Genomic DNA, 9,764 nt, shown 5'->3' with positions numbered 1-9,764 from the left:
ACTCCCATTTACTCCTCTTTTCAACAAACGTGGGGGGAGTGGGCAAGACATTTATTATTGTCCCCATTGTAAAGAGGAACACAGAGACGAGGCACACAGAGATGAGGGTTAGAATTCCACTCCAAGTGTGCCTAGCTGCAAAGCCAAGCTCTTTGCTCAATGCCAGGTGCCTGGGAATTCCCTGGCAGTCCAGCGACTAGGACTCCACACTCTCACTGCCAAGGGCCTGGGTTCAGTCCCTGGTCAAGGAACTAAGATCCCACAAGCCACGTGAGGCAGCCAAAAAAAAAAAAAAAAAGCTAGATGCCTGCAGACACTCCTGCCATCCCGGACCTGTGAAATTCTGGATTGTTCTACCCCCTCCCTCCTTGCCCAACACTCTGTCCCACCTGCCTCTCGCTCACCTCATCACAGATCTCCTGAAGGACACTGGAGAAGAGCTCACGCACCACTAGCTCCCCAGGGAGGTTGATGTGCAGGGGTCTGTCACCTGGGCACAGAGCCTGTAAGAGGTCTGGCTCAGCCCCTGCTCCCGTCTTCCCACCCTGCTTTTCCCCACACTCACTGGCCCTGAGGGCCTGGTTGGGCACAGAGTAAGAGCCTTGGTGATCCCCCGACCCAGGCCCTCTTTTTCCAGATGGAAAACCACAGGTCCAGCTAGGTCCTCCATCCCTACCCCCACCCCCAATTCCCTAACTTCCCATGGGTCTGGGGCAGGATTCAGCAAGGAGGCTGAGAGGCTGCCCTGAGCAGAGACTTTCGGATAAGCACCAGGCCAACTCCCCCTTTAAGGGATGAGGAAAACAAAGCCGAGCTCTCTGGGTCTTTGTGCCTTTGCACCCAGCCTGGCATCTCACCTGAGGCTCAGGGTGCCCACCGGGCACGTCCACTAGCCCAGGTGCCTCAGCCACCTGCCCAGAGCGGCGCAGGAAGACAAGGAAGTCGTCAGCAGTGGCCAGTGCAGCGCCCACCCCTAAGGGGTCCGCCAGGTAGGCTTGCTTGTCACCCCAGTCGGTGGCCCCCTGCTGTCGCAGCCAGGCAGCTGAGCTGGCCCAGTTGGTGCCCAGGAAGTCTCGATAGGAAGTAAGGCCCAGGCACAGGTGCAGCTGTGGCCCCGGCGAGCCAGTGGGCACCAGGGTGGCAGAGTGCAGGCGGAACTTGGGGGCGTCAAAGAGCCAGGGCTGGGCCTGAAGCCGGCTCTCCCAGACTGCGGTGATGGCCTTGTCCCCTCCTGGCAGTGGGCGACGGTCGTAGGCAGGGCTCAGCTCAGCCCGTACCTGTTCCTCAGGCAGCCCCCCCGGGGGGCATTGCAGCAGCAGGGACACCTCAGGGTCCATGATCTGGATAGGGCAGTTCTGGGGGAGGGCACAGCCAGGCCTGTCACCCCGGGGGACCCACAGCCACCCTTGGGCCCGACAGCTGGCCCCCTCTGCCACAAACCTCCTGAGGGTACTCCCAGCCCTTCTGCACCCCCCTGACCCCTCCCTGGGCTGTAAAATGTCTTATCATCCCAGCAAGAGCTCCGAGGCTCCTGCTACCAGACATCCCTGAGACTCCCGGGCATCCCTACGACCCAGAGGTCCTGGGTCCTGTCACCCCCTAATGCCTCTGTCTCCCCAAACCAAGAGTCCTGCCTCCAACCCCTGACGCGCCGGGACCCTTCCCAGGGTCCGGAAGCTCCAGGCTGCAGCCGGCAATCACCTGCCTACTCTCCTCGCAGGCTCCGCCTCTTTCCCCCGGAGCGGAAGTACCCGCCCCCTTCTTCCTCGGCTTCTCATTGGCCGGTCCTGGCGCTATGGGCCCGTCGGGGTCAGCTGACGGGCCCATCGGGGTCAGCTGTCCGGCCCCCGGAGTCGGTGAGCCTTCCCGTCTGTCCCGGCTCTGTCTCTCTGGCCGGCCCAGACATTTCTGCCCCGTTAGCCTGGTTGTCGGCCCCGCCTCCCCAGGCCCGCTTTGCGGGGCAGACCAGGAGCCTGGGTCGCAGGGGCTCGACTTCCCTGGGCCCTGTGGCTGACAGAGTGTCACCTCGGGCAAGTCTTGCCTGCTGGGCCTCAGTTTCCCTATCTGCACCAGGGAGTTAGGGGTGGGAAGTGAATTTAGAAATCTGAATATCCCCCTCCCAGCTCTCACATCCTGAGGCTTTGTGACTTTCTGGGCAGCGTGGGGACATGGGAAGGTCCTTAACAGTCTCCACATTTCACTGCTCCCCACAGGTCTTGGCCATGAACACCTCTAGAGGAAGGAGGCAGGAAGCAGCAGGGCCCAAGGGTAGAAGGGCTCCCAGACCCCGGGAACAGGTGCGCCCCCTCCACCCTCAGCCCTGCTCCCAGTGTGGGAGGGCAGGGGAGGGGGACTCTGTGTCCGGCTCCCTGGGAAATGCTGCTGGGGTGGGAGTGGGGCAGATGGATGGTGCTGTTCCCAGGAAGCACAGGGACCCCTCGCCCTCTGGCCTCCTACAGCAGATCACTGAGTTCAGGGTGAACAGCAGGGCAGGGTCACCACGGGGACTAACGGCCACCTCTGGGCCCTTTCAGGACCGAGATGTACAACTGTCCAAGGCTCTGTCCTATGCCCTGCGCCACGGGGCCCTGAAGCTCGGGCTTCCCATGGGGGCCGGTAAGTGAGCATCTTGGAGGCTGGGTCCAGGAGTGGTTGGAGCCCAGGGAGCAATGTGAGCCTGTCTGTGACTGCCTTCCCTCATGGCTCCCACCGCAGTCCTATGAGAACAGCACAGAAGGTACATCCCTTCCGTGTATAGGGAAGACCGAGGCCCAGAGCCCAGTATCATGTCCAGGGCAGACTGGGAGAGGAGCCTCTATCTGGGCCAGGCCTGGTGATACCTCCAGCCCAGTGGCCCAATAAACACTTATCCCAAGACTGGGCACTGCGGGGGTGTTGGGGCAACTGATGTTTATTGAGTGTCCACTCTGGGCTGGGTACTGTGCTCAAAAGGGTCACTTGATCTTTGTGACCCTCCATGAGGCAGATCCTATTCCCATATAAGTTGAGAAACTGAGGCTCAGAAAGGGGAGACTTTCTTTCTTTCTTTCTTTCTTTTTTTTTTTAATTAATTAATTAATTAATTAATTTTTGGCTGCCTTGGGTCTTCGTTGATGCGCGCGGGCTTCTCTAGTTGCGACGAGCGGGGGCTACTCGTTGTTGCGGTGCGCGGGCTTCTCATTGCGGTGGCTTCTCTTGTTGCAGAGCACGGGCTCTAGGCGCGCGGGCTCAGTAGTTGTGGCTCGCGGACTCTAGAGCACAGGCCCAGTAGTTGTGGCGCACGGGCTTAGTTGCTTCCCGGACCAGGGCTCGAACCCGGGTCCCCTGCATTGGTAGGTGGATTCTTAACCGCTGTGCCACCAGGGAAGTCCCAGGGGGAGACTTTCTAAAGGTCACACAGGCTCTGTCCTTGTTGCCTGTGGCCTCCCCTGTTAACTGTGGCCCAGGCCAGAGCAAGTTCAGCTCCTGACCACCCTACCTGCCCACAGATGGTTTTGTGCCCCTGGGCACCCTCCTGCAGCTGCCCCAGTTCTGCAGCTTCTCAGCTGAAGATGTGCAGCGCGTGGTGGACACCAACGGGAAGCAGCGGTTCACCCTGCGGCCGGGGGACCCCGGCGCCGGCCCTCTCATCCGGGCCAATCAGGGTCACTCCCTGAAGGTGGGAGCTAAGGGGACAAGTGGGAGAGCCATGTGAGACCCCTGTCTGTGAGGGGGTCTCACTGCTGCCCATCCTCATCCATCCCAGGTACCTGAGTTGGAGCTGATTCCCCTGGAGACCCCGCAGGCCCTGCCCCTGGTGCTCGTCCATGGCACATTCTGGCAGCACTGGCCATCCATCCTGCTCAAGGGCCTATCCTGCCGGGGGAGGATGCACATCCATCTGGCCGCGGGACTGCCTGGGGACCCTGGTGTCATCAGTGGTCAGTGCCCCCCCAAGCTACTCCCACCCATTCTGTCCTCCCAGGTCCTCCTCCAAGGGTCATAGCCTCTTGTCCAGGGGGCAGCCCAAGCCCTGCATGCAGGAGCAACCCCCCACCCGCACCGCATGAGCTCAGGACCCCAGCCCACCCAGGTTTGATAACTACAATCCAGATGCCCCAAGACCCCAGCTCCAATTGTCTACTCAGGCATGCGGCCAAATTGCGAAGTGGCCGTGTTCATCAACGGGCCCCTGGCCCTGGCAGGTGAGTCTGGACACAGCAGGTATTGCCCCGGGCCTTCAGAGAGGGCATGAGTCACATCTCTGGCTCTGTCTGCAGATGGAATCCCCTTCTTCCGCTCTGCTAATGGGGTGATCCTGACTCCAGGGAACGCTGATGGCGTCCTGCCTCCCAAGTATTTCAAGGAGGCCCTGCAGCTACGCCCTTCCCGTAAGAACCACCACCCCACCCCTATTCTTTGTGCCTGAAGCCTGTGCCCTCTGCCCTCACCTCTTTCCCAGCTCCCAACCCCAGACTGACTTAGTTCTCCCTTCTCTAACCAACTCTTTTCTCTCTCAGGAAAGCCCCTCTCCTTGGCTGGTAATGAAGAGACAGAGTGTCAGAGTGACCCCAAGCACAGCTCCAGAGGAAGAAGGATGACCCAACGATAAAATATTTATTTTTTTTAAATGTAAGAAGATAACGAAAGAGAAACTCCAGTTTGAAACCTATGAGTCATCATCCTGTAGCTGTAGCCAGTCTTCCTCATGTGCTCAGGGACTACAGCTGGGTCAGGGGTGTTGGTCCTGGTCACTCAAACAAGGGAAGGGCGGGTGCTGTACAAACTAGAGCCCACCCTCCCTAGCCTGGGGGATGGCAGAGTCTGGCCCAGCCAGGTCCCTGGTCTACACAAGGCCAGTGACAGTGGGTGAATGTGCCCAGCTCGGTCAGTGCACATCTGGAGAGGGTGTGGGCAGTGAATCCCAATGGGTGTGGGCTTTGGAGCGGTCATGGAAGGTGGTGAGTGGGGCGGGGGCAGTAAGACAGGCTTCAGAAGGCCTCGTGGCCTCCCGTGAGCTGCAGGAAGAGGTCCTCGTCCAGCTCCTCCCCGCGGGCCCGCTCCCGCGTTGACAGGAAGATGTAGCCCCCGATGTACTCGTGCACGATGCGGCAGCTGGCAGATACGCAGCTGAAAGCCACGTTGATGTGCTCGTCGAACTCAATGGCTACCTGGGGGGTGGGCCGTCAGAGGGCTGGTAGGGGGTGGGAGGAGGGAGGAGCCCTGCCCTGGTTGGGTCTGGCCCAGCGCCGTGTCCCTCCCCCGCCCTCACTCCGGGCCCACCTGCCGGATGTCCCAGTTGACGTTCCACTGGCGCATGTTGCTGAAGCGCCAGGTCTTGACCACGTCGCCCACGGCCGAGTCGATGCGGATCAGTCGGTTGTTGGCGATGCCCAGAATCTCGTCTTTTCTGCTGCCCTTGAACCTGGTGCCCAAGGGGAGAGTGTGAGCCGCGGGCCCCCCCCTGCATGGCCCCGGAGCCCTCCCAGACAGCCAGGTGCAGAGCTTAGCAGCAAGCTGGCGAGTAAATCACTTAGGTTCTCTGGGTCTCAAGTTCCTCGTCTGGAAAATGGGGGTTAATTAATATAATCACGATGAGAGCATTTAGCGGCATCAGGCAGATGGTCCGCGCTTTGCGGCAGCAACTGTGTTTTTGTAGCATCATCATCCGTTTGCTCCTGCCTTTGCAGGCTCGGAAAATGGGCAAAGGGGGCACTTTCTGTCACAGCAGCCACCCAACCCTGTCCTACAGATCGGCTGCCCAAGGCCCGGAGAGGAAACGGTCTATGGCAGAGCTGGGACGGGTGCGGGATCTCCTGCTCTCCCCGCCTGACCCCTCTCTTGTGTTTGCAGGATGGAGGTGGGGGCGGGGGTGCACACAGGCTGTCCTCGGTAAGGTCTCCCCGCAGAGGACAGGAAGGAAGGCTTCAGATGGCTTCACCATCTTCAGAGATGGTGCTTAACAGAGTGGACTGAGGTGGTACTCATACCTGACCACGACATAGGAGATGCCGAAGTCAGGCAGGGACTGCCAGGCCTGAATGAAGCGCAGCTGGGCCTCAGACAGCGAGAGTTGGGCCACATTCTGGTGGGCTTCCAGGATCCGTGGAGTGAGCTGTGGGACAGCGCTGGTGAGGTCCAGCGCCAAGGTCCCTGAGGCCCCCTGCCTGTCCCCATCAGGAAGACAGGGTGCCGAGCCTGGGGCAGGGCCAGTGCCCAGTGTGGGTCCACCCGAGTGCACCCTCTCACCGTTCAGCAAATGTGAGCTGAGCCGGGCCCTGAGGTGGACGTGGGCAGCTGGACCGTGACCCCCCCCCCCAGAGGGTGGGGACCAGCACGCTCAGTCTCAGGGACCCAGGTGGGAGAAGGAGCGAGTGAGTGAGCGTGTGCATTTCCAGAGGAAGGCTCTGTGGCCATCCAGGGGCAAGGGTGGCCAGGCAAACCCTCTGGCCATTCCCACCTCCTACTCCCTTTGGCACCTGCTTGGCCTTGAACTTTCGCTGGAAGCGGGGGGCGACAAGCCCGTAGGGGTTGAGGCCCTCAGCGGAGGCATCAGGGCCCTGGGGGTGGTTGCCCGAGCCCCCGCCGCCTGTCCGCTGCAGGCTGAGGAAAGCCAGGATGGCCTGCACCTCGCTGGAGTAGCTGCTGTCCGCCATGGTGCGGCCCTTGGAGGCCAGTCGGCAGCCGGCCATCCAGCGGGCATACTGCTGCCCCTGGGGTGGGAGGGGGGAGAGGGAGGTGAGGGGCTGGCGAGGCTCTAGCTCAGCCCCTGCCCTTGGCCTGGCTCCGCCCTGTCCCCATCCCCACTCCAGCCTCAGCGCCGGCCCCTGCCCAGCCCTCACTCACATCCTGGCACCGTAGGTAGATTTCACTCATGCCCTCAGGGGAGGGCACCAGGAGTTTAATGCAAAACTTATGGCCTGAGACGTTGACATCAGGGACCACTTCACAGCCTGGAGGAAGAAGGGGTGGGCTAGGCTGGGGGAGGGAGCCCTGTTGAGAGGGCCCTGGGTGAACGCCAGTCCTGCACGGTGGCCACAGGTCAGAGGGCATCTTCCCCGCCCCCAGGAGGAGACAAGTGAGAGCATTCACCTGGCCAGCACACAGCCCTTGTCCCTCTCCTGGCCAATCCGCCCTCACTCACCCTTGAGGTTGAGCTGCTGAATGGGGTCCCCGGGGGCCTCGTCCTGGCTCTTGTAGTAGGACAGTGTGGTCTCCTTGAACACTACCCAGTGCTGGCGGTACCCCTTCAGAGTCAGCTTCCGGGGCCTGAGGGTGAGGTGGGAGGTTCGTGACAGGCCCCCTCCCTCCCTCCCGTCCTCTCTCCACACTGGGCCCCTCCAGCAGCGCTGCCAATTCTGGGCCCAGGCTCACCGGAAGATCCGGAGATGGTCCTTGAGTTCTGGGATGGTGGTGAGGCTGTCCTGGGGAGGAGAGGAGTCAGGGGGGGCCTGGTCCCTGCACTTGAGCCTGACCCCAACCCCTGACTGGGGCCCCTTCTCACCAGCACGTTCGTGGGCGCCGACCCCTCCAGCTTCACCTCCAGGTTGCTCAGGGCTGCATCCAGGTCATCCAGCCCCGGGTCTGTGCCAGGCGGTTCGTCCACCTCCCCACTTTGGGACAGCTTGTTGATGTGGTACTGGGAGGAGCACGTGACCAGGGAGGGCTGAGCGGGCAGCCCCGTAGCCCAACAGTGCCCTCGGCTGGGCTCCCCCGGAGGTGGGCCCCTGCCGGAACACCCTCCCTGCCCTGGGCCTGGCGCGCGCCTAGCCCCCCAGGGTCCCCAGGCCTGCCTGGCACCTGTAGGGCTGCAAACACCATCATCTCCTCCTCAGTGCAGTCAATCTCCTCCAGCAGCAGGTCCCACCGAGCCTGCTCGTACAGCTGGGTCAGCCTCACCGGGTCTGTCTGGAGTGGTGGGAGGGGAGGTTGGGTCGGGGGGGTGCTAATTGCCCTGAGCACCCCCTGCAGCCAGCCCCTGTGAGCCTCAGGCCAGCCCCGCGCTCTGTGCGGTGCAAGCTCATTTGGTGGCTCCGCAGCCCCAATCCCAGCCTGCCAGCCCCATCTGCCCAGGCAAGCGGCAGCCCCTTCCCTCTAAACCTCTTTGTGCAGATATTGAGCATTTGTCTACTGTGTGCCCTGCATGCTGCTGAATGGACAAGGGGGACTGAGTAAACCAGTCGGTAAGTAAGTGAAGTGATTCAAGAGTACGATCAAAGCGATAAAGGAAGTAGCTTCCAAAGGGCATCGCACTTGTGTGCTCAGGCAGGAAGCCCCCAAGTTTGATGGTGATGAGAGAAAGTGGAACTGGGGTGTGGCAGGGGGGCTACTCCACAGGAGGAAGCATTCCGGAAGGCTTCCCTGGGGAGGTGACGTGCTGCGCTGAGACCTGAGGATGGACAAGCCACTGAAGGGAAGAGTGGTAGGCAGAACATTCCAGAGAGAAGGAACTCAAAGGGGGATCCCAGTTACCCACAGAAGACCAAGCCCACGCTCCCTCTGAAACCCACCAAAATTGATAGCAAAGGCATGAAAAGGATAAACGCAAAAGGACAAAGAAGAGAGAAGGGAGACGACTACAGCTGGTGAGAGATACCAACAAACTTTTGGAAGGTGAACAGGCAAAAGCATGGACAGGAACTGAGTTGCAGGGAAGGAGAGCTGGGATCTCACACCCTTTTCCCTCTCTTGTTCTATGGCAAAAGCACTAATGAGTTTTGTGACCACCTAGAAGGGTGAGATAGGGAGGATGGGAGGGAGACACAAGAGGGAGGGGATATGGGGATATATGTATACGTATAGCTGATTCACAGCTATATGTTATACAGCAGAAACTAACACAATATTGTAAAGCAATTATACTCCAATAAAGATGTTAAAAAAAAAAAAGATCAGAAAGCAAACAGCAAAAAAACTAAGATCTGAAAAAAGACATCCAGTTCACATGGCGGACAGGCTCAGGTCTGGGATCCTCTGGGAGGCGAGGGTGGGCTGAAATGAGGACCACAGAAAGTCTATAAAAAGAGCACTTCCCTCCCCACTCCCTGCAGCCAAGTGACAGCCAGCTGGCACCAGGTAGAAACCAGAGATTTACTCTCGAGATGCTGAGCCAGAGGTACCCCTGCATTTGGTACATCTGGGTGTGGGGTGCATTGTGCTGAAAACAGCTGAATTAAGGGAAAGTTGGCATTTTGAAAGGTGAGACATCCCCAGCCTTTCCCCACTTGTCACCAAAGACATTGGCAATGAGCCTTCTACTCCCCAGTCAGGAGATCAGAGCATTCACTGCGGAGGAGCCAAAGAGAAAACCCCCACAGAAAGTGGCATTCCTGCCCCATCTTCCCCAGGAGGCCTAAAATGCCAAGCCCTATTCATCCACTCAGGGTTTCCAACTGGCTTCTTAGAGCCTTACTTCTAAATATGAAAAGACAGGCAGTGATTACCCACATTTTAGGAAAGCTGCTGGAATGAACAACAGAGACCCATGAACTATAGTCAGACAGGGGAAAAAAAGAGCTTGGAGGAAATAAAGACAATGTAGGGAGCAGAAAAAACTTCAAACACCAGTCAAAATCCTTACAGAGACAAAATACTGCACTCATGAAACAAGAACAGGATGCTATTTTTAAAAGGAACGTGGGGCTTCCCTGGTGGCGCAGTGGTTGAGAGTCCGCCTGCCGACGCAGGGGATACGGGTTCGTGCCTCGGGCCGGGAGGATCCCGCATGCCACGGAGCGGCTGGGACCGTGAGCCATGGCCGCTGAGCCTGCGCGTCCGGAGCCTGT

General features: G+C 59.6%; 3 protein-coding genes across 7 annotated transcripts in view; 1 reads left to right on the top strand and 2 right to left on the bottom strand.

Moving 5' to 3' along the window:
* Window positions 1-338: 338 nt before the first annotated feature.
* Window positions 339-1,722, bottom strand: LOC114488034 (uridine diphosphate glucose pyrophosphatase NUDT22-like). Of its 2 annotated transcripts, none has more exons than XM_028501530.1 (3): window positions 1,702-1,722; window positions 858-1,355; window positions 339-503 (listed from the first exon to the last, which is right to left on the bottom strand). In XM_028501530.1, the coding sequence occupies exons 2-3, from the start codon at window positions 1,335-1,337 to the stop codon at window positions 354-356; spliced, it is 630 nt and encodes a 209-aa protein (XP_028357331.1). In that variant the 5' UTR covers window positions 1,338-1,355; window positions 1,702-1,722; the 3' UTR covers window positions 339-353. The 2 variants fall into 2 exon arrangements, with proteins under 2 accessions (XP_028357331.1, XP_028357330.1); XM_028501529.1 differs by having other exon boundaries at window positions 1,635-1,716.
* A 71-nt stretch (window positions 1,723-1,793) lies between these two features.
* On the top strand, window positions 1,794-4,721 carry TRPT1 (tRNA phosphotransferase 1). Of its 4 annotated transcripts, none has more exons than XM_007102590.4 (8): window positions 1,794-1,856; window positions 2,214-2,297; window positions 2,535-2,616; window positions 3,489-3,658; window positions 3,746-3,920; window positions 4,128-4,184; window positions 4,260-4,370; window positions 4,500-4,721. In XM_007102590.4, exons 2-8 carry the CDS (start codon window positions 2,223-2,225, stop codon window positions 4,589-4,591), a joined length of 762 nt encoding a protein of 253 aa, XP_007102652.1. In that variant the 5' UTR covers window positions 1,794-1,856; window positions 2,214-2,222; the 3' UTR covers window positions 4,592-4,721. The 4 variants fall into 4 exon arrangements, with proteins under 4 accessions (XP_007102652.1, XP_007102653.1, XP_054934646.1 ...); XM_028501594.2 differs by lacking the exon at window positions 1,794-1,856 and adding an exon at window positions 1,946-2,030; XM_007102591.3 differs by lacking the exon at window positions 2,214-2,297 and having other exon boundaries at window positions 1,797-1,856.
* A 232-nt stretch (window positions 4,722-4,953) lies between these two features.
* Window positions 4,954-9,764, bottom strand: part of FERMT3 (FERM domain containing kindlin 3) — a 22,348-nt gene continuing 17,537 nt past the window's right edge. The window contains exons 7-15 of the mRNA XM_007102593.4: window positions 7,780-7,887; window positions 7,484-7,618; window positions 7,354-7,403; window positions 7,124-7,248; window positions 6,826-6,932; window positions 6,459-6,692; window positions 5,970-6,094; window positions 5,263-5,404; window positions 4,954-5,150 (exon numbers count right to left, since the gene is read on the bottom strand). Coding sequence (XP_007102655.2) covers window positions 4,971-5,150; window positions 5,263-5,404; window positions 5,970-6,094; window positions 6,459-6,692; window positions 6,826-6,932; window positions 7,124-7,248; window positions 7,354-7,403; window positions 7,484-7,618; window positions 7,780-7,887 — 1,206 coding nt within the window. The 3' untranslated portion in view covers window positions 4,954-4,970. The remainder of the gene's footprint in view (window positions 5,151-5,262; window positions 5,405-5,969; window positions 6,095-6,458; window positions 6,693-6,825; window positions 6,933-7,123; window positions 7,249-7,353; window positions 7,404-7,483; window positions 7,619-7,779; window positions 7,888-9,764) is intronic.

This window comes from Physeter macrocephalus, chromosome 16, assembly GCF_002837175.3.
Source record: "Physeter macrocephalus isolate SW-GA chromosome 16, ASM283717v5, whole genome shotgun sequence".
Classification (NCBI taxonomy): domain Eukaryota; kingdom Metazoa; phylum Chordata; class Mammalia; order Artiodactyla; family Physeteridae; genus Physeter; species Physeter macrocephalus.
This window is presented reverse-complemented; position numbering and strand designations above follow the sequence as displayed.